The sequence below is a fragment of the Saccoglossus kowalevskii genome, chromosome 21 (assembly GCF_978046115.1).
Source record: "Saccoglossus kowalevskii chromosome 21, keSacKowa6.1, whole genome shotgun sequence".
NCBI classification, from domain to species: domain Eukaryota; kingdom Metazoa; phylum Hemichordata; class Enteropneusta; family Harrimaniidae; genus Saccoglossus; species Saccoglossus kowalevskii.
In genome coordinates this window covers 20,709,959-20,734,335 of record NC_140661.1, presented here as the reverse complement: position 1 = coordinate 20,734,335, position 24,377 = coordinate 20,709,959, and the positions used below count along the sequence as shown (strand labels likewise).

At 36.7% G+C, this 24,377-nt stretch overlaps 2 protein-coding genes and 1 long non-coding RNA gene across 4 annotated transcripts in view; 1 reads left to right on the top strand and 2 right to left on the bottom strand.

The window, feature by feature from the left end:
• Nucleotides 1–4,766, bottom strand: part of LOC100370254 (cubilin-like) — a 139,637-nt gene extending 134,871 nt beyond the window's left edge. Inside the window, exons 1-2 of the mRNA XM_085495161.1 lie at nt 4,559–4,766; nt 3,602–3,731 (exon numbers count right to left, since the gene is read on the bottom strand). Coding sequence (XP_085351287.1) covers nt 3,602–3,731; nt 4,559–4,665 — 237 coding nt within the window. The 5' untranslated portion in view covers nt 4,666–4,766. The remainder of the gene's footprint in view (nt 1–3,601; nt 3,732–4,558) is intronic.
• Nucleotides 3,725–7,117, top strand: LOC146729786 (uncharacterized). Of its 2 annotated transcripts, none has more exons than XR_014928066.1 (2): nt 3,725–4,328; nt 4,989–7,117. It is a non-coding gene; the product is annotated as an uncharacterized LOC146729786 (long non-coding RNA). The 2 variants fall into 2 exon arrangements; XR_014928065.1 differs by lacking the exon at nt 3,725–4,328 and adding an exon at nt 4,680–4,769.
• Nucleotides 7,118–18,428: 11,311 nt separating this feature from the next.
• Nucleotides 18,429–24,347, bottom strand: LOC144352015 (kelch-like protein 20). Its single transcript, XM_085495468.1, has 3 exons — nt 24,217–24,347; nt 21,316–21,433; nt 18,429–20,569 (listed from the first exon to the last, which is right to left on the bottom strand). The coding sequence occupies exon 3, from the start codon at nt 20,540–20,542 to the stop codon at nt 19,115–19,117; it is 1,428 nt and encodes a 475-aa protein (XP_085351594.1). The 5' UTR covers nt 20,543–20,569; nt 21,316–21,433; nt 24,217–24,347; the 3' UTR covers nt 18,429–19,114.
• Nucleotides 24,348–24,377: the final 30 nt, after the last annotated feature.

Below are 24,377 nucleotides of genomic sequence, written 5' to 3'. Positions count from 1 at the left end.
ACAAATAAAGTGGTTTACAAACTACTGTATTTGCTTGATTAGTAGTGCATTTACTTACCAGGTATGTAATTTTTTGTATACAAGATACGCTTTTAATAGCAAAATTATGGTTCTCACTTTGTACATGTTTAACTCATGACAAAAACACATTTTTATGAACTTTCTATAATTTCTAGATTAATTTTAGATCATATTGGACATTGATCAAAGATTTAAAAACAAAATTATGGTATGTGGGTATATTTGTGAAGTTGACTATATAGACTATAGTTTGTTTTTGTAACCATGAACCATAATATCAATTTCATTTCATTTCCTCAAAGAAAAACATCTTGAATCAATGAATACTTCAAGAAAATATGTAAATAATTTTATTTTCACTTTTGGTAATGAGGTAATCATGAGGATGCAATTTTAGTCATTCTTTAGCAGTTTCCCAGTCACGCAAATTTCACTAATTTTAAATGTTTTACAACTGAACGATTTCACAGTAGCTACCAACACTGGGTTTATTGAAGTTTTATGAGCCAATCATGACTACCAAAGCGAGCTCCCAAGTACAAAGGTTTTTTCTTTTCTCTTACCCTGTAAATTTCACAAACGAGAGGTAATATTCTATCCTGAATTCTACTCTCAATCTCCTGGTCACACCCAACTCAACCTCCAATATACATTACATTCTGCAAACTAATACTCATATTTCTATTGTTGAACCCGGAAATAAGAGTTGTAACAGTGAGAAAAAGATGATATTCTCCTTACAAATCTTGAGGAAAAGGTCAGGGTTTCCCCAGAGTCACTAGAATTAAGTTCCATATATCATAAGCAAAGGAAGAATCCCTGTTGTGTTACTTGGAGTGCTTTTTTACACTTTGATGGCACTCATTATGTATAGGTACTCTTTCTGGTGACATTAGACACTAAGCTGAAGCACACTCTCCCTCAAATGGCAGATACAAATCTTGAGGTAGAATAAAGTGCATTTTTTGCATTACATTAAAATAAAAACAATTATGCATTAGAAATATTTGGTTACCTGGGGTCATAAATAGGGTGCCTTAAGTCAACAAGCGCGGGGAAGGGGAAAGGGTCGCTCAATCGATGATAGGCCTAGTATAGATAGTCGGTTGATGTATCAAGGGCAACAAATCAGAATTACAGGCAGAGCTTCTATGATTTTTAAGTACTCAATTTGAAAGAAAACAATCATTTAAACAAGTCGCTACTTAAACTAAAATTACAAGGCATGGGGTTCAGATGATGCAATACTAGACGAGAAACTGACTGCAGTGATTCCACACTGAGTGTTGTGTTACATTACAGGGTGGGTAATTCCCTTTATTTCTGAGCTTAAATGATCTTCTAACTGGAGACGCATTGTATTTGATTATAGCCAGATTCACTCATCTGTAGATGATAACATTGCAATATACTGTGGAATACTTTATTTTCGCTGGAATTAATTTTCGCTGAAAAGGCTTTTAGGGCGTTTTGTATGGAATTTATTTTTTTTAATGTGAAACATAGAAAAAAAAGTATATTCGCTGGATTTTATATTCACTGAATCATCCCTTCAGCGAAAATAGCGAAAATAAATTCCAAGCGAAAATAAAGAATTCTACAGTAATTAAATCACTTTGCAGTTTCACAAACATTGCCAGTGAGGGAAATCTAACCACTATGAATATCAACAAATTATTAAATCACAAAAATGTCTGATACCATATTAAAAATGTTTATGTAAATGTTCAATCTACAAAGTTTACCATCCAAGTTTGGTGTTCTTAATTTCAAAAATAATATTACACATAACTTAATGTTGACAACATTTGTAAACTATTGTACTTTAGTACGTAGTTATGTAAGAAAGAGTGCCAAAGCAGTAATGAGTGTAACTTTGTAATGGTGATGGGTGTAATTTCTAATATTACAATAGCTGTTCAGTTTGAAGAGGTTTCACTTGACTTTACCTTTATTCATAACTTTGTTTTGAGTCATTAATGGGGGAAGCTGTCAACCCAGGAAATGCACCATGGGACATAATTATCTACATTGTTTAAAGGCCCAATTCACTTGCCCTGGGCAAATGTGAATTGGAGGTGTGGCTATGCTAATGAGTGTTGTTAATCACTTGCATAGCCCATGACGCATCCTGTTTCAGCGGTTCAACATCACGTGACTTTGATTGATAGTAGTTAATTATTCAAGATTAGTAGCATTTCCCTTTCTCCGGTTCGTGTTTTTGACTTTTATCCGCCAAAATTCAAGCTCGTACACTATTTCACAGTCCCTCTATCAGGGACTGTGACTATTTATTGTCATAAATACTACACGCAGTCACAGCTGTGGTATTCATAGTCACATGCATCCACTTTGGCACGACATAATCGACCTGTAAGTTCGAGAAAACACGTTTTTACCAGAGCTTGGCTGGAGCTGTTTACTACAGCGTGACATGCAAGGAAATAATCCCTATTGTTTAAGAGCGTATTTATAGTATACCTGGGCCTTTAAACTATTATTCCTTTGAAACCTCCACCATTTTTTACCAAAACTTTTTCAAAAAAATGTAGTGAAGATCTGCAGCCAATGGAAATTATGTCAATTTGGTCTATTAATTAACATAATACCTAAATAGAATTAATAGAATTAATAGAATTAATTAATTACAAAATAGATTAAAATGTGCAATATGTTTTTTTATTTCCTTTTAAACATCCGGCTTAGGCATGGTAGTTTTTATTCTGCAAATAAGTCCAAAACACACGGACAGCCTACATAATGATACCCCATCTAACCCCAAAAATGACTTGCAAAATATTGTTGTTCATTGTTATAAAACTACAGGCATGTAGTAAGCTTTGTAAACATCCAGTGTTTACTTTTACTTACCTTGGGAACTTGACAAGAATGAATCACAGGGAGAAATAAAAAGTAAACAGTAAACAGAGTGGGTGTACAAGGATACAAGCAACTATATAAATCATTACCATATTGAACTCAGAAAATACATTGTTTGTTGCTTTTGAGGGGGCTGTGACGTAAACATATCAAAAGATGATGTAATAATAAAAAAGATTGGCAACTATATTCATAATGCATTTCAATCAAGAAATAAAAATGCCATTTGATATGTAACACTTGCTTTATCTTTTTTTTTTTTTTTTTTAACAACTAACTTTCTTTTTGTAGTAGTAGTTATCACAACTAATCTTTATTGCTATTAACCGATAGAAACATTGTATTTCTAAGGATGCAATAAAGTTATTATTATTATTAATTATTGAATGTGACAGCAATATATGATTATTTTAACACCTTTATTACATTTTATAAACCAAAATAGATATGTAATTCATTCTATGAGGTTGTAATAAAGAATTATCTTATCTTATATGCAAAAATGTGTTTACCTGACATTGGTAGTTGTCTTTGCAAAATTAACATAACAAATGCCAGTTTCCATGGATGACCTTCTCGGTAGGGTAAATGGTCACAGACAAAAGCAGTTGTGAACTACACAATAGCGTCGTTGTGTATGAAATATTCACCTTCAGTGAACGCACTTTCGATCATGATTACTTTCCGTGTCAGCGCTTACCTGGGCAACAACTTGCAGCAAATCCTCGTTGCCGACGACAACTTTTCCAGTACCCTCCGTTCGGAATGAGATGTTGTGATTGGCGCCGGTTTGAAATATCAGATGTCCGCTTTGCGTGATTATTTTGGGCCTGTGAATCCAAACAAGACGTATTAAAATGATAGGAGGAAATATGTGGTCGCTATACAACAACGTGTCACAGCGCAGCGGAAATTATTGGAAAATGTTGAAAATTGGTATTATGTTACTGAAATCCGCTATATGACAATGCGTACCTGCCGACGCCTCAATAAATACACGAGTTATTACTTTCCTAACTTTGTTTTGCTGTGACGTACGTGATCAAATTTGTTTTGTACTACGCAAACGAATGTAGTTTACATTGAAAGACGTGGCTGCAAACAAAAGTGGGTAATTTTCGAGACCTTCCCAGCGTGATAATGATACAACGTGTGCATCCATCCAGAAAACGAACGTGGATTTCGTCGTACTTACTCCCGCAACTGACACAGCTCAATCCCCCATGTCAACCAGCACATGACACGGCAACTTGAACCCCGTGGTGAACACCAACGGCAAGCTACGCTATGGTATATTTTCGAAACACATTTTTCCGCTCAGAAATGCACGGCCCAATTGGTTACCAGAAGAAATCATTTCAGCCATCATGTACGGAAAAATCTGGATTAAAATCGGATTGTGTAATGAAGATGTACGCCGAAAAATCGTAGGTCATTCAGAAGTTATGGCAGCCTACACGTGTGAGATATAGCGTTGACAATTTTCGAAACTATGTTCAAATCCGGTTAAAACAAATCTAAATTCGCGAAAAACTTTGCCTGGCAACATTTCATTTTTAAGAGGGGCGTATCTGCGAGTCCCATGTGCAAGTAACTTCACTGTTTGGGCAAGGAAGCCAGGGGAAATAATGAAAGAGTACATAGTTCCCAAACTTACTCAGCATCATCGCCATCGGACGCCCGTTTACTTCGCGGTACCCCCGCCGCCATCGCAAAAAATACCACCGCAACCAGCACGGGGAAAAGACAGCCATTTGGAGCCATCGCAGACTTAAAAACTTTCCTCAAGCTCAAAATGGGTAGTGTCCACACTCAGCTGCACCTGTATTACTGTTGACACCCACTTTTAAAACGTACACATCTCATATGTAAGGCACAATGATCACGTGATATGCAAATTAGATCAATCTCGGCAACAACTTTCACCCAAGAACGAAATACTCGAACTGGTCGTAGTAGCGGGGGCATTCCATGAATGATTGGCATATCCACAGGGAATATGGGAATTGTGGCACTGGATCTGTTACGCATAATTACATATACATACAATATTTTACTTTTAATCAATCATTTTTTTTATCTTATAGATACAATAATTGTAATCATACTACATAGATGACAGTATGTGGCCCGGGCTCAGCTACTGCCAAGATGCAATGCATTGACCCACAAGACTCGCCAAGCAACAGCATGGTATCACGTCGCCATATTATATGTTATCGCTCTGTTATGAAATGTAACACTTGTAAAATCCTTGATACCAACTGATCGCGATGCTACTAACATGACCGACGAATCGCCTTCACCGGGTCACGTGACAAGACTCAAGGAAACTTACCTCATTTGTAGCTATGGTAACCCTATATATTATTATACTACTACAGTGTGCGAATGACACGTCGCAATAAAGCTCAAGCCAGTAAGTTTACCATTTTACGATGTACGATTTAGAGCAAGCACAGACTCAGTAAGGTGTAAAACAAAAGGGAGAGAAATCGTTTCTAGTCGGGCGCCTTAATATGGTTTGTTCAGTTTCGATGATTGTTTCTCATGCGAGCAGTGAATACATACACCATGTGGACACATCTCTCCGGTACGTCATTATTTGTGTACTAGTATTTCTACCGCCTCAATAAATAACGTATCGCAAAGTTACGCTGCTTTATGTATCATGTTTCTGTCCGTTTTATACAAGATGTTTCACTCGATTTGTATTTGTTGTTGTTGTTGTTGTTGTTGTTGTTGTTGTTGTTGTTTAGGGGGCGAATCACTTTGTGTGTGCATTGTATCATATACGATTCCATGGCATCCTTAAAAAACTGTTAAACAACAAGACTCGTGTTACATTTACATTGTATTATGTTTTGTGTGCAACCTTTTCTTGGCCATGCAGGAACTCACTGTACAAGGAATGTAAATCATTATAAAACAATCTATTTGAACTTTTGTTACTGGTTTAATTTAACCCCAGCTGCCAATTTCCTGTTTTTCGGTGGCGAAGCGGAGAAAACAGACGGAGACAGCTGGGGTAGTTAAATTTACGCGGGCATATGATTTCGGGATCCACAGTTTGGCACATTCTTGATACTCCGTTCATGTTCGGCTGTGTACTGTGAATACTTTATTTTCGCTTGGAAGTTATTTACGCTATTTTCGCAATAGAAATAAAATCAACGAATATAACGTTTTTCCTATATTTTATATATTTTAACTCATCAACAGTCGGTGGAAATAAACTCCATACAAAACGCCCATTTCCATGAAGTTCGTGACATCATATATTAGTAATACTACATTCAGATATCGCGTCTAAAATGGTCGTAAACAATGATACATCCGAACTTTAGACTATTGTACACGTTGCAAGGTCAATGAACCCGGGGTATTGTCTCATTCTCTAATTGCGACTCTGTTGCTCGGTCAGTGGAGATATTATGTCAGTTACTATTTTTGGAAGAGGTATGATGTTCTGTAAAGTATCTCTGATTTGTAATTTTTGAGTAGTGGATGTTTGTTTTTTTCATTCTGATTTTAATAATTCAATATTTGAACTCTTCAAAATAGCGTTTGCGCTAATGCTTATAGCAATGTAATTGTTTTGAAACGTATTCAGGTGATAGAACCAAACACCCCTAGGATAAAAATGGTTTAATCAAATTGACGCAATACGAAATGGCTACGCTGTGGTCACTGATTATAGACGGTTTGTTTTGGTCTAATAATAAATGAATCTTGATGCCTATTGATAAGTGTCTGATATCATTTGTGTTCATAGTATTCCATAATTTGGTACAGTCAGTAATAAGATGATAAATATTTGGGGCCAGGGGTTAAAATTTGCCCATGGCCTGATAAACATGACAAATTTAGTAATTTCAGTTGATGTGCAAGCAAGTTGTGGTTCTCCGTTATATTCTTTAAAATCGCTTAACAATAGGTTGTAGCTTATGGTCTATACCACACCACCACACAGCATTGATTTTCATGAAAATATCTGAATAATTCTGGATGTGTTCATGTACGAGTGAGTATGCATGGGAATTTGTGATTCACTCATATTTGATTGTTATGTCATGTTAACTAATACTCAAAAGTAATTGAACATCACTGTGTTAATAAATACATATTGACACCTTGCACTTCATTTTTTTGGCAATCCATCTTCGTATTGTCACTCAAAAACCGAATATATGAATAAATCGAAGTTGAATCATAATCAAGCTAATCTTTTAAAGTTTGTTTTCAGATGGCCCATAAATTATGTTTAGTCTTTCATTAACCTTTAAGAAAATGCGATTTAATTTGTCACTTCCCAAATATTTGAAATTCACTACCAAAATGTATTATGTAATCAAAAACAGCAAAATAACAGTCAATATAGCTACGGCGATATTCAACTCAAAATAGCCAAATTTTCAGGCAGCCAACTCGCATCAAAATCTGAGTTCATATTCTAGTCTAATGGCACTAATCGACCCTCACGACACTGGATTGCTATGTAGATTACGGTGATTGTTGCTTCATGTGTAATGCCTGGTGCCTTGGGGAACAAACTCATTAATGCACGAAATTCTTTATCATTTTTCAGAAAAAGCCCAAACAATTGTGACTGAAGTAAAACAAACTCATTTAAAGCAGAGGGGTCTTCACCTGCGCATGTGCGGGAATTAAATCCTAAGCGACGATAACAACGCACGCTAAAAACGTAAAGGCTCATTCATCATGAGTAGACGCGTGTTTGTGAACAACGACACGCTATGGCCGTTTGCCACGTGCGCAGGTGACGATTCCCCCGCTCTCAGGTGTAATATTAGTAATTATTGTACACCCCTACACAATTATACCTGTAACGGAGTAACACAAGAGGTGACCACGTCACAATTATACCTGTAACGGAGTAACACAAGAGGTGACCACATCACAATTATACCTGTAACGGAGTAATACAAGAGGTGACCACATCACAATTATACCTGTAACGGTGTAACACAAGAGGTGACCACATCACAATTATACCTGTAACGGAGTAATACAAGAGGTGACCACATCACAATTATACCTGTAACAAAGAAACACAAGAAGTGATAACGTCACAATGATTACACCTGTAACGGAGTAACACAAGAAAGGATCACGTCACAATTACACACGTAACAGAGTAACACAAGAAGTGATTACGTCACAATTATACCCGTCATGGAGAGACACAAGAGGTGATTACTTCACAATTATACCCGTAACGGAGTAACACAAGAGGTGATCACGTCGCAATTATACCTGTAACGGAGTAACACAAGAAGTGATCTTGCACAATTACACCTACCTATAACGGAGTAACTCAAGAAGGGATCACGTCACAATTACACACATAGCAGAGTAACACAAGTAGTGATCACGTCACAATTATACCTGTAACGAAGTAACACAAGAGGTGACAATGTCACAATTATACCTGTCACGGAGAAACACAAGAAGTGATTACGTCACAATTATACCTGTCACGGAGAACACCGTCACAATTATACCTGTAACGGAGTAAGTAACACAAGAAGTGATTACATCACAATTACACCTGTAACGGAGTAACATAAGTAACATGGGGCATGGCTTCGTTTTCTGAAGGAACACTGAGCAACCATGCAGATTTCTAGTCCAAAAAATGGTACGGTGGAGTGTTGAAGTGGAACTTGACTATTGCTGAATTAATTATAACATCGAATATGAAAATTTACGCTCGCATGCTATGTTTTACTCCATGATGTGAGAAAAACTTGTCGAAATATTGAGTATTCAGTCCATTCAAAATATTTATTAATGTTAATATTTTGAGTAAGTATTGGTATATCACGTGATCATGGTTTGTCAAATTTCTATCACGGCTATTACAAATTGACTGGTGTTTGGCCGACCGCGGTCATTTTCAGAGAATAAGTTCTACAGATGACATTAAAAAAAGTTCCTAGTCTTCTGTGAAATATTGCAAATTTGAATCTATTGTTACTTTTATTAAAACAAATACGATGTGACTTTGGCATTTTGCAGGAACTGAGTATTCTGTATGGCTCACAGTAATCACTGTGGGCGTATTTGAAAGTACGCTCACGCCGGGTTCCCTGATTAACAATCGTTAATAAGTGCGTGTCTCCACCTAAAATACTATATTACCTACTTGAGATTTGAACAGTTGCACAGAAATGCAGTTAGCCTCCTGGCGCCCATTTTATAGCCTGATAGATGAAATAAAAGTGAATAACAAAGCAAACGCATAAACCCTAAAGAGCGGTAGTCGTCGCGCTGCGCACGTGCGACATTTGTGTTGATAAACATTGATTTTCCCACAATGCAACGCTCTTCTGATGGAAATCACAAGTACATGTATGAGTTTCGACCTGAGCGCGTCTTGCACTAATTATCACTGGTGAATCCTTCGATACCTTCCAATCACCTAAAAAATAACAAATTAAAGCTTGGTAACGTCTCAGTTTGTACTCTTTGATCTGCGCAACAGTCAAAGTCGCCATCTCTGTTTATATGAGACCCACATATCTCGCGCATGCGTGGCGCGACGACTACCGCCCTCTAATATTCCAATTTGATTCTAAACCATGCTTGCAGTCTATCCCTATAATCCCAGACTCTATTATAGTTTGAGCATGAAAGATAGTATGGGCTTTGCCAAAGTCTAATACGTCACGTGAACTGTTCTGCGCATGTATACTACTGTCTAACTGTTCTGCGCATGTATACTACTGTCTAATTGCTCATGCACATAGCAAGTTGCGGTAGCGATTTTTCAGCTCTAAAAATCAGGAGTCTAACTAGTTTTGAGTAAATAGGCGGAAGCGATGACGGATTGAAAGGGAAAATAGACAATGACGATAAGGCTTGAAATAAAAGATATGAAACAGGATTAAAACTCGTACTTTCTCTTCTCTTACTACGTTCCATAGTAGCATCATGTACGCCCATAAACACGAACAACATGTTGTGTTCTTTCTCTTTCAGGGGAAGCATGTTTTCTTTTCTTATCGAAATCACGGTGTGGACACATTAAATAAAGTCATAGTACAATTTTAGAATCATATACATACAAATGTTTTATTGTGCATCTGATACGTTTCCATGGTACCATCCACTGCCCAAAAGAAGCATAATTACGAGAAATAATCTCGTACTAATTACAAGATTATGTGTTTGTTTCCAATATTCCTAAGTATCACGTTTCCGTACAGACATGCTGGTTAATGAAAACACGTGTAATTGGGACATAGGTACTGAAAAACACGAGTAACGAGGAGTATAGAACTGACCCTTTCCAGACTGGTGTTTGAAGTCGGCCCAGCGCTGATTTGGTATTCCCACCAACACATGTTATGATTTAGTAACAGTGCAACGACCGTTTTAGGGGCGTATTTGAATACTCGTACTCGTTCGTACACGGTACCCGCGGCGAGTAGACGATAAAAAAACACCATGAAAATTGGTCACCATGAAAATAGCGTCATCTAACTTTTTGTTCCATGGTTTAGTGTGTAAGCACCCATACGTGCATGACGTGTTTCCCTCGGCCATGGGTCAACCTGTGCAAAAATATGGAAATGTAAAAAAAAAAAAAAAAAAAACGTTCCAAAACCGGTCCAATATAACCCAGGGCTAAGTGCCAACGAGGTAACCCTACCTTGGCTGTGTGGTTTTATGACGTCATTGATATCAAAAAAAACAATTGTAGACTTATCACATGACGTATTATAGACATCACAGCACAATTCAAACGAGTAAAATTAGGCTGACGTAAATTTATAACCAATTCTATGTCCATTTTTTTAAAGTTCATGTCGACACGTGTAATATAGATAACTGGAAGAAACCCCGAGTACGCGGACAGATGAAAATTGCATATTCTCACTAATTCCTCTATCTCATTGAAATATTTTCAATCTGAAAATGGCAATTAATCTATAAAGTTACAAATGAAAAATCACTTCCGAAATTGTTGTTTCCATGGCAACTGGACCCACATCTCAACCAAAATGTAATGGATTAATACTTCTGTCAAGGCAACCTCTCACAATTTCAAGAGAACGTTAACCTATACATAACTTTTTGAATTATTGATAGTATGTAATTCCCGAAATTGATGTTTCCATGGTAATTAAACACATCTCTACGCTCCTTTCAAGGACAACCACTACAGAAAATGTCATTAGAGTCCACCAGTGAACGGACAGTAATCGGAGATGCCAACCTTCGTTAGATTAGTTATATACATTTGTATTCATATAATGTTGCCACAGTCAAAGATTAGATCCTATAGTTGTGTATAGTTATGAGTCACACCAGAAACATGTGTGCAAAGTTTAAAGGCGCTGCACATCTTTCCCTTATAGTTATATACTGAGCAGACATACACGTATGTACTGTTTCGAGGAATGTTAGTTTTAGTCTCAATTATTATTTATTATGTTGACCAATAAATCGCGATCTTTGACTTAAGTGTAAACTGACTACTGAGTGATAGGAGTATGACACAGATGCTTGTACATCTACGGTTCTCAAATTTCAAATCACTATAATGATATTTCTCACGTGAATTTGGAAACTCAAGCTCTTTGTAACTCGTGGTCGCGGTGACGTTACTGTGAAACCGGTTACTGTCACAAACCAATTATAAACGGAAACGGAAAAAACTGTTCTCTATATATCGGGTTTAAATCTGTATTCCGATATCTTAGTAGACGACTTCAAAATACAAATAATAAGAAAAACTGGAGTTATTTCAAGTGTGCGCTCAAGAGTCAACATTCCTCTTATAATTGAAATTTTGTTTTTAATTATTTGTTTGTTTTGTTAAAAATGGATATATTATTTAATTATATTCCGCTCAAAACAAATGAATGATTGTTACTGGCGTATTATTATTGGATGAACAAAGTGTTTCTATACCAGATACTGAGTTTATGACGCCTGTATGATGACACAAAAACACAGGAAAGACCGAATTGAAATTGAAATTTCACATCCAATCCGACGAATGATTGTTACTGGCGTGTTACTATTGGATGAACAAAGTCTTTTTATACTTTCTACAGTACTGACGTCAGTATGACGACACGAAAGAACAGGAACAATCATTATGTGTTGAATTTGAAATTTACCATCCAATCCGAACTGAACAACATGCTGGTGTATTGATATTTTTGTTAAAGGTGCCGTTTTGCTATCGAGCCCACTTAGGTCGGCGATGTACATGCTTTTAGTGGGAGTAACCACATACCCACGATATGCCTGCGGGATATTTGCATTTTTGTGTGACGTTCTAAATACCTTGGCTTAACCTTACTAAAGAGGTCAACATGCAGTTAAGTGCAAATCCGATAATCCGTCATACATCACAATGCAAATGATGTTAAATGTTCCTAAATTCAATTATAGAAAGTCATGCCACCGTATGCCGGAGGTCGTTCATATGCCTCCGCCAGGCACAGACACAAGAAATGGCAAACTTAAGTTACTACTTTGAAGTATTCCACTTTCAAATAAATTATTGTTGCTCCGGGTTTACCAACTCGATGCAACACAAGTATTTATGGGGTGTTGGGACTGTTAATATGCGATATATTTGATTGCCTGAAATTACGGGGAAAAAACGAGGATTTGCATACATTCTGTTTTTTCCCGAATTACTGCGACACTCAGTAAATCGTTATGAAAATGAATCTTTTTGAATTTATGCGAGTTAGCAAATGCAATGGGAAAAAACCCAATTAATCTCTACAAATGATCTTTGAGGGAAACTTTAAAATCAAAATTCATCATGCTGGAACACATTTACGGGTATAAGTTTTCTGTCTACAGTAACAACTCGAAACACCCGTTATAACATATTTTATTTAAACACCCAAAATTCCCATGAGAAATTAAAATGGTTAAATTGAACAAAAAGACAAAATACAGGACGAAAAAGAAGCACATCATAAAAACAATACAGTGAGATAAATCTTTACAGAAATGCAAGCTCACACATAGCAAGCTTAAAATTAGAACACATATACAAATTTATGCTTATTTATAATAATAATTTATTCAGTATGCACCCTCAGGCTGGGCCTCCGGCCCTTTGTGCTAAAGGAAATTACAATTTAGTGACCTTAAATACATATTTATGCGTACTAGTATTTATGCATTGGGGCTCACTAACCTCTGATTTGTAGAGAGATTATATTTAAAGTGGTCACGACATCGCACAATTGAGACATCGGATTGTGAAAAGTTAGTCTGTGCGCATAATCACGATACGTACTATTCTCAATCGCCCATATACCTCCTGCGCATGCACTTGATGTATAACGGCTACTAACTGATGCTACGATTCAAATAAACGAACTGTACTAATAGAAATAGAGACTTTTTTTTTATCTCCTTACGCAAACAATGATAACCTATAATTGGATATCCAGTCAGAGTCTTGGTGAGATATTAACGAGAGATCCGCCCGACGTATCAAGCACGGACTCATAGTATCTCCTGCAGTCCTGAATGCGCCCTCTATCGTTAGTTAAGTTGGATTTAATACTAGTATTTACGTCCATTTGCCGATATGAAGAACAGCATTATCCCGGGGCATCATATACGAGGGGAGTCATTTTAATTTATTTACCAATTGCATGCAATGCTATAAAACATCTTACTGAAGGCATACACCTATAGTAAATAAGTGACCTCGGCTATGAACTTGACAAGTATTGGGTGTAGGATTATCAGTAAAAATTTAACCTTCTCACCACAGACATTCTCGCAAAATTTTTCCACACTTTTTTCTTGCATTCTTCAATATTTATGGAAAAGAACCCTAATTTTGGAGCAAACAGACACAATTTTAATCAATTTTCAGTTTTTACCCAAAAAGTGTGATTAGTTTTGTACCAATCGTCTGACTATAAACGGGACTATTTTGTGATGAAGAGGGAACTGGTGATGAAAAGCTTAAAGCGCGGTGGTCGTCGCGCAGCGCGTGTTCTTATTTCATGTAAATAAACAATGTATTTTACACGCGTTGTATACGTCGCTATGAGTCCCATATCGAACAGGTCGCGGCAAGACGACTGCCGCCCTGCAATACCCAACTTTATAATACAATGAACAAACAAGTCATTCGCTACTGAATATTTGATCAGTGTACAACCTGTTGAAATGTGGACGGAATGCGATTTTGTAAGCAGTTGATAGAAAATACGTATAATTGTTTTATATTTACTAGTTACTCTTATAATGCGAATATTGTTATCAATTTTTCAAACATGTGAACATATTTCTCCACAACTGCATGTGTACAGAACGGTGTTAGTTGATTCAGAAAGTTATTTTTAGGCTTTTTGTAGCTACTTGACTTAGCAGTGAATTACTTGTATTGTTTGTTGGGCATTATGTAGTTGTAACTTATCGTTCGTTCGTTTTTAGATTTGAGTGTGTTTTCTAGATACCGACAACTCAGTATTTTTTGACCATTTACAGATGCGTTGTAACACTCGCTGGGGCCAAAGAATGTGGTCGAAAACGTGTAGCAAAAGTTTTGATTCACAGTGTCTTCCAAAGATTAGTATCAGAAAGACGGCAAGGTAAGGCATATAGAAATTTTTCCGGTACGTGTGCGCATCACCGAAAAAAGTGTGGGCAGTTTTTTAAACATCTCGCGAGATCCCGCAATTGTACGGAAAATTCCCTATTCTGGAATGATGGGCAGTTTCCTTGCAAACATTTCAGAAGTGGTACAATAAACATGTAAACAACTTTAACAAAATGGAAAAGCATTACTCATATCGCTTGCTTGTCAATCTCTTGGTGCGTGGCAATCACTTTTACTTTGGTCTACTATTTTCACAATTTTTTGCATATTTTCAGACAGAAATCTTTCACTTTAGTTCTAGGAAGATGTTATACTGATGAATAGAGTGACAAAGTTTGATACTTTTTGGATTAGAATTACACAAGATATCATGGACACACTAACAATTATTAACAACAAAGACAACATTTGTTTATATTCACTTAGCATAATCTATGTTATGTGCAAGGGTTCTTTGACAGAATTCTATAATTCACATGTGTGCAGTCTGCTATTTGGGATGAAAACAACGTGATCCATGTGTTCACAATGCTTACAGAACATATATTTGATTTTACATCTGTGGTTTTCAGTCTAATTTATTTCAGAGGCACAAGTTCAATCTAAATCTGACTTTTTGAAATAATATAAATTGGCTAACAATATTTAAATAATCAATATGCATGTTTTCAATATTAAACTAATCATGTCTGTGGATTACCCCAGAGAATCTATGAACTTAATGTCAATTAAATGTGATGATTATGCACATTATGCAAATTAGGCAATTAGTATGCTCAAATTTAAATCCAAAACTAATCGGTTTTTAGCATTGTTCCCAGACACTTATATACCAAGTCTTATTGAAATGCAGGAATCAGTTTTTGGGATTTAGGTAGAAAATTTGGAAATTATTATTACCAAGTTTCATTATACCGATAATGTGATGATTAATTCTTGAAACAGTACTTAAGATATTGATAGAAAAGCTAAAAAATCACTAATTATTATGCAAATCAGGTAATCAATATGCACAGATGTCACTGTAAAACTAATATGGTCTGCGCAGTGTAATAGACCATCTATGTATCAAGTTTGAAATGTGAATATGGTAGTCATGAATTTAAATGTCAACTTGACATGGTGTGATGCAATGACTGTGGTACTACATATCAAGTTCAACTGTGGCTAATTAATCTCATCTGCAAATGACCAAGAAGATTTTATTGAAAGGAAGAGAGCAGCGAGAATTGATTTTCCCCTCAAATGATTTATTCTCTACCATTATATTCTGTCTGTATATGATTATACTTCCTACATTTTGTCAGTCTCTGCAGTCATCGGCATTACATTTTAACCATCAAACTGGATTACAGCACTGCCGTACTCTATGGCAATTCACAGATACACTTGCTTCAGAGGACTCAAAACTGTGCTGCCTGTCTAATTACACGTACCGAAAAATGTGATCATATCACTCCTGTTCTTTGTAAATTACATTGGCTGCCAGTTCACTATAGGATACACTTCAAAATGTTACTACTCACGTACAAGACACAAAAATCAAAACCAGAGAACCCTTCGCTCAAGTAAGAAACATACACTTGCCGTACCTAGAACTCATCTCAAGAATTATGGTGACCGGTCATTCGCCGATTTATCGCCATATTTATGGAATCAATTACCAAATGACATCTGTTCTGCTCCAAATCTTCAAAACCAAACTCAAATCTTACCTGTTTCAGCAAGCCTATCTGTGAAACTAAGCGTCATTGAGCATCACTGCGATGGATACTAGGTGCTATATAAACTTGTATTTATTATTAATATATTATTATTATTACAGATGATGCATAGAGACCAGTGGTACATTGGATATATACATATACTGAACACTGAGATTAACTATCGACAAAAACAATACATTGACAGTGCAGCATTGTCCATGCAAGTATTTTTTTAGTTCCTTTTTCAGTAGCATGGTATTATTTTTTAATAGTAAACTGTAAATTTCTAGTAACGTAAAAATCATAATTGAGGCTGCAGCTCTAATAGAAACCGTCCCACTAACTTGAGACATTGTTTATTGTTGAAATTGACAAGTTTTGATCCCAGGGAAACCCTGCAATATAGATCACACCCCAAACTTTCACATATGCATGTGCCACACAAACCAAATAGCCCTTTTCAGGGCCGCCACATATTTCAGAAAGAGATATACTACTACAAAAGTGTACAAATCTATTTGTAGATATTATTTATTGTGTAGTATGTTGTACAGTGTGTGTTTATTGTGTGTACAAGTTTGTCTGTGTGTGAAAATCTGAAATTGGGCTTAGAATTGCAACAAAATTTGTTGTTGTTGTTGCAATCGAATATTGTGCATCTCATTTGCATATCATTATCCCTTCAGGCCTTTGTTTACTGAAAAATCTTCCCACTGTCAACGAAGTGAATGCCCTAATTAAAGCTGCAACCAGACTTCACGCATCTGAAATCACCCATTAAAAATTGAATTTTAACAAGTCATTGTCAATGACACGTCCCCGTTCCGTTCATATTTGAGTGACATATACATTCAAAGCAGATCATGACCGAAATGCACCTGCATATGTACAACACATTGTGCTAAATCTGAACAAAATCCATCCATGCGTGACTGAGATCCGGTTCTGGAATTGTGAAAATACGTGATTTTGATGCATTTTCGGCATTAAAATGGCCATCATTCCGCTATTGTTAAGCAGATCATGAAACAAATGCACATATCTATTTGTGACATGATGTACCATGTGTGTGTGAAGTTTGAACTTGATCAATCCAGACATGTCTTGGATACAGATCCAGAACTGAATTCTTTAACAAAATGGCCGCCAGTCGGCCATTTCGAACTTGATCCGAAAAAAAAAAGACGTGCATCAAGGTCCTATTATGTTTAATGTATGTACCAAATTTGAACAAAATCCATCCATGCATAACTGAGATACGGGTCCGGAATGGTGAAAATGTGCGATTTCAATGCATTTTCGGCCTTAAAGTGGCCCCCATTTGGCTATCGTTAATGAGATCATGAAACAAATGCACATACATATTTGTGACATGATGTACCTTGTGTGTGTGAAGTTTGAACTTGATCAATCCAGACATGTCTCAGATACAGATCCAGAACTGAATTCTTTAAAACAAAATGGCCGCCAGTCGGCTATTTCGAACTTGATCCGAAAAAAAAAATGACGTGCATCAAGGTCCTATTATGTTTAATGTATGTACCAAATTTGAATGAAATCCGTCCATGCATAACTGAGATCCGGGTCCGGAATGGTGAAAATGTGCGATTTCAATGCATTTTCGGCCTTAAAGCGGCCGCCATTTGGCTATCGTTAATGAGATCATGAAACAAATGCACATACATATTTGTGACATGATGTACCTTGTGTGTGTGAAGTTTGAACTCGATCAATCCAAGCATGTCTCAGATACGGATCCAGAACTGAATTCTTTAAAACAAAATGGCCGCCAGTCGGCCATTTCGAACCCGATCCAAAAAAAAAATGACGTGCATCAAGGTCCTATTATGTTTAATGTATGTACCAAATTTGAACAAAATCCGTCCATGCATAACTGAGATCCGGGTCCGGAATGGTGAAAATGTGCGATTTTGATGCATTTTCGGCCTTAAAATGGCCGCTATTCGGCTATCGATAATCGGATCATGAAAAAAATACATGTGCATATGTCCCATATAATGTGTGATGTATGAGTGAAGTTTGAACTTAATCGGTCCATGCATGTTCGAGATACAGGTGATCACGGACGCACGAACGGACGCACACAGGGCAAAACATAAGTCCCCGTTTTCGGACTGCGTCCGAACGGGGACTAATTAAAGCCGTGGCCTCAATGAGGATTTTTACGGTACTAACTATTAAATTGTTAAATAATCTTCGAAGCTAAACTTTATTTTACATAGGTCAAAATGAGGACTAAACTACATAAAAGTGTCCCCTGATATACGAGTTGAAATACTGTGAAATATTTTATTTTCACTTGGAATTAATTTTCGCTATTTTCGTTGAAGGAACGATTCTGTGAAAATATAATCCAGCGAATATACCTTTTTCCTATATTTTACATTCAACTCGTCAAAAATCAGTGAAATTCCATACAAAACACTGAAAAAGTCTTTTCAGTGAAAATTATTTCCAGCTAAAATAAAATATTTTACAGTAACATTATTATACCAAATTTTATAAAAGTGAATTTTTCTTGAAAAAATTAGTGCAACCTCTCATACTAGTATCTAAAATGTATAGTTCTGTGGCTAAAAGGTTTTGAGTCACCTTTATAAGCTTCCAAGCTCCTTTGCACCAGGAATAGATGAGCATCCAAAATCCTCATGGATTCTCATATTGACCAATCAGAGCGGACACTGTTAATACTGCAAATCAGATCATGGCTAACTAAACTAAAGTTCATATCTCTAGGTCAAGTGGTTGATATAATGCAAGTGTCCCCTGTTAACATGTTACAAAAATATCTTCTGTATTTGTAGGCCCTGACATGAATGTCAAGAGTACTTCACTACATGATAACCAAAGGCATTCAAACAGTTCAATTTAGCAATATATCGGGTATTTGTATTTTACTTGAATATAGTGGTGCAACGCATCTTGCAAGATCGCATCCAGAACCATCATCTGGTAGCTTAGCGATTCTATCCCACTGGTTACTTTTGAGGCAGTACGAAAAGACGCTACGCTGACCAATCACATAGAAAATATCATCGATTCGAACAACTTCTGCCTCAAAGAGAGGAAATGGGACACTGCGTGATTCCAACCCAAAAGAGTGCGCCCTCAATGTTGACAGGAGAGAGAGCTTACCAGATGTGATATCAAATAAGACGAATATGATTCGTCCTTGGCCGAGTGGTTTTATTATCATCACAATGTGGTCGTCATCAAACGTGTCAATTTCCGAGAACATAAACTGCTGCGGTAATCCACTGCCAGGTGTGATGTTTAAGTCAATTGCACACGTTGTCCAAGAATCATCCTTCCAGTCATACACGTAAAGGCAGCGGTCACTGTGGCTGTATGTGTACATATGACCAGATATTGTTATTGGATTGGTGAACACTCGCCAATGGTGACTCAGTTTCGACCACGTGTCAGATTTCGGATCATATGACATAAAGGATTTGATTCCAAGGATGTATAATCTGTCATCAGCATGTTGCAGATACGCAGGGCCTCGTATATCAAGACTCTCTGGGAGTGACACTTCCACCCACTCATCTGTTTTCGTTCGATATCGCCACAACTGCTTACAGTTGTTATCAGAGCACTGTCCAATCAGAACATAGAGACAGTCGTGCATGCCACATATTATCACCTTATTTGCAGCAGAAACAACTGTGGGGAGTGAGGTAAGTGCGTGCCATTTGCCTGACGTTTCAACCAGGAAGTAAATCCTGGGATAACATTTCTCTTTTTCAGAGAGATTTGATGAAATGTGGTTGTTGATACGCAAAATTAAAATAACGTTTTTACATCGATAGGGCAGCTCTTTAATAGCGACTTTTGCATCGTCGGTCAAATTCTCAAAATCTTCACTTCCACAAATCCAACGATAACGATCACTCAAAAACTGATAGCAGTATTTTTCTAAAAATATGTGACCAAAGGTTTCAGCAAACAAAAGATACATGGGCCAGTTCTCCATTGTTATTCTGCGTTTTAATTCCTCAATGATTGACGAGAACTGTAGAAACATGGCCATGTTAAAAATTTCTTGAAAACTGTTCTCGTCAAAGTCCAGTTCACTTTTTTCAAGAAAATTAAGAAGAATTCTAAACGTTCTTGCCTTGAACCGCACATTTTTTAATTCGATGGAATCTTGTCTACTTTCGCGGAAGCCACCATCAAGCATGGCACGAAAATAGTCACTATTTTCAATTAACAAAGATCGACTTGTAGCGATTTCCACTTGGTTTATGGTTAAGGTAACGTGGTCATCTCTCTTCTTTACAGTATCCATAGCAACTGCAGTAGCTTTCAGAAAAACCTATCAAATATATAAAGCAATCAATGTTAAACTTTGCAAAGCTCCCATGTGAATACAGAATATATGCAATCATTGTTGGAAAAGTAAATTCCCAACTTTCATCGTAGGAACAATGGCATTAAATGTTAGGATCATCAGCCAGCAGATTTCCAGCACAAAAGTACAGTGATGACCAAACAAGTAAAAGCAGTTTCCTAATTTGTCTGAAAATTAGCTAACTCATAAATCATAAAGGTGTATGTTCAAAAACAATCCATTCTGTGCATAGCTTTAAGGTACCAATATATAACAAATTTGATCAAAATCCATTCTGAAGTTTTTGATATTTTGCTTACACAGGCTGACAAGATAATTATTATGCAAATTAGCTACTTAAGATGCACAGGCATTGCACCAAAACTAATTTATGGATTGGAACAAATCTAGAATTCCATGATTTTAGAAATCTATCTGATGAGTAAACAATATTGAATATTTTACCGGTATGTTGAGCATTTAATAAATAACATTGACCATCAATTTAAATATCTTGATGCACATTTTATCTATAGACAAAGCGTTTCCTGTTTTTGAAGATTTAATTGCTAGCTTTATTCCATTTTTAAGGAGAGAACCAACTAGTTCAATGTTATTCCCTCGATTTTCTTCTCTATTTTGTAGAAGTTGGTTGACAGTATTTTGTTATCAAGTATCAATGAATTAAAGGGGTGTTGGTAAATACAAAAGCAGAAAAGGTCAGAACTCACATGAATGTGAAGCAGTACTTCCTGGTTTACTGTGACGTCATTGAAACTTCAGAAAGGCAATCACGCATCCAGTCAGCTGAAGTAGTTACAACAAAGTAGCCTTCCCCAGGACGGTGTTCTACACATAAAACACAGAGGATATTTTGATGAATGTACACAGTATCTCGGTAACGATATTTTAAATATCAAACTTGCAAAGCACAGTGGTCGCTGTTTACCTGGTTGTTGAGTGACCGTGTTTATACCTCGGTATATTAAAAGCATACCACCCATGAATTAAAACAAAATAGTGTAATAAAATAGCCGCCTAGTACATTGTACACCCCCTCCCTTTTTCATGTCTTGCTCGGATCGTATATCAACTCTTGTAATAGAATCTCAAAGACACGTGAAGGCAGATCAACAAGTAGATACATCCGAAGTGCTGGGATGACAACTGATACTTTACAGTCCACGAGTATATTGTTTCAAGTCCAGCAACCAGGTGGCTGATGATATTCGATCCCTAAAATATTTTCCATATTTGAAAACATCAGAAGAGGCCTCTTGAAATAGATACACTTGTTTATGACCTCCAATTGAGAAATTTAATAGCACCCAAGTAGTGAAGCGTATTTATTACAGGTGAAGTATCATCTTCAGGTATCTCCCGAATTGCAGTATTACTAAATATGGATGTAAACATAGCCCGGTTTGGACAATAACAAGATTCCTAAATTCTACCTAAAAAGGATATTTAGAGAAATTGGCCAATGAGAGTGCGAATCCAAATAATTCCGTAGAATCTGAGTAATTCTTACTATGCCGTATTTTGTATAAAAAGGCCTGTTTTTCACTGTAAACTTGTCTCTGACTACGGACTGGGAGAAGACTGTCCAAGTTTGAGTTTTGCCTGCTAAGTTCACCGTTTTCCAGCGAGAGCTTATGTTTGATGTGGGAACACGGCGAAACCTGACTCGACACTGATTTTCATAGTTTTCGGGTAAGCAAACTGATAACTCTTTTAATAGACTTTCGAATTTGAGACAGGATCTTTGTCTTCTCTCAGTTAGTGATCAGAACCCGGGAAAAAGCCTCCCGTTATTATTTCAGCTTTGGAACAAGTCTGGAAACCGAAATTGGTAACGCAATCGCTATAATAGTTGTTGAATGGTTTGTGAGATCGCTTAGAATTCACAGAGAGGCACCTCATTACAAAGTAGAAACCCTAGTAAGATTATTAATTCCGGACCTAAAATTCGGCTCATTATTAGTCGTGGTTCATTAATTGATTTGTTTCGGCTCTTAAAGGTTATATAATGTTTCAATTGGCCGTGAAATTATAACTAGAGTTAATCAAGGGATTATTGGTGATAGCTAAACAAGAGTATCTTAATTGGTTGATCATCGTGCCTGTGGTGAAACCAAATACTCTCATTGTTAGTTGACGGGTTTACAGATACTTGTAAAGTGATAGTGTCCAAAGTTCATATATTGATTTACGGTTGGAATTCAGTTGGCATAGCAACCTAGGCTATGTGAAACCGAGTAGCACGCAGTACTGCCCAGTGTCATCACGAGACTCTGTGTCTAAAAATAGTGATATCTCATTAAAAATCCAGACTTGGTTCAATAGCTGGAGGATAGGTTTGAGTCCAAGTACGCTCTGTACACTTTTATAAAAGACTGAACTTAATCCTTGTAAAAACACCAACCGCAGATATTGTCAATCTTTGATGTATTTCCGGAACTTAATTAATTAGCATCTGACCATACAAATTTTCTGTATTTCTTCTCTCTATTTTTGTGTTGTATTATTAAACCATTTTAACTTTATATTTCCCTTGTCTGAGTATAATTTATCGAAATAGGAACTGACCCGAGTTGACCCCTTCGCTCTTCTGGTATGATCTTCCATTGTCATGACCCAGTGTACCAGCCATTCATTAGGAAATAAGCCTTCAATTTATGATAACCTTGTGAATATGTGAAGCTAAATTACCTTTAATTTATTTGGCAACGCTACCTTACGCTACCTTTTCGAGACGTCGCTCATATTCACTAAAGTAGAATTCGTGCTACTGTTTAACCCTCAGTAACACAAGGTACATTAACCGAAGGGGTGTTTGGGGGATTGCTTCCTTGCAGAGTTCCTCCTTGCTCTCCACCGGATTTTGTTACAATAGTAATAGACATGAATTGCCTAATTTTTTTTTTTTTACTTATTTATTTAACTCTTATTTAGTTAGTTTGTAGTCTTCTGTTATTTGTTATTTACCATACTAAACCTCCTGATGGTTTTGGTTGTGTACTAAATTTATTAATAATTGGCAAAGATGGGAAACAAACAAAAAAGGCAGTTGAAAGAATTACAAGGCGGTATTACCAGTAGTTTGCAACATAATGTTACAGAATTATCAGACAAATGTCCTTAAATCTGTTCTCCGATTCTAGACATGTCGTTCAGACCAATAATACTGATGTAGTTTGACATTTGTAAAATTCTTGCATAGCGCCCTCAGTGAAAGAATGTATATATACAGACATATCGTTCGGGTCATAGCACTGATATGACGTGCCAGTGTTCAAAGTTGATAAATTTACGGGGAATACTTCACTTTGGAGCACAATTAAACAATCCCGTTTATTTGATGGAAATGTCTTCAACTAATCCATGGGGAAAAAAGAGTTCCCGTTCCCCCGCCCCTAACCCTTACTATAACCCCGGCTCTAACCCTCACCACAGCCTTCCAATTCAAGTGTACATGCTCCCTCTAGATAACTATGGGCGTCCTCGGGAAAGGCATATAATTTTTTTTTCGGGAGCGCTGCACAGTTGGGGTAGGATTTGAGTTACATGTAGAGTTAGGGGTGGGGTGCAAAAGAACTCTTTCCGTCAAATTATTGAATGATTAAACTTACCTTGATTATAAACGCAGACTGCTGCCCGACTTCCGCCAACCAGAGTTTATGATGGACTCTGCACACCCTCACATTTACACAACAAAAACACTCAATATACCAGTCAAGACGACTACGAACAGATTCTGGGGTCACTGACCTTACACTGACCCTGCATCTGA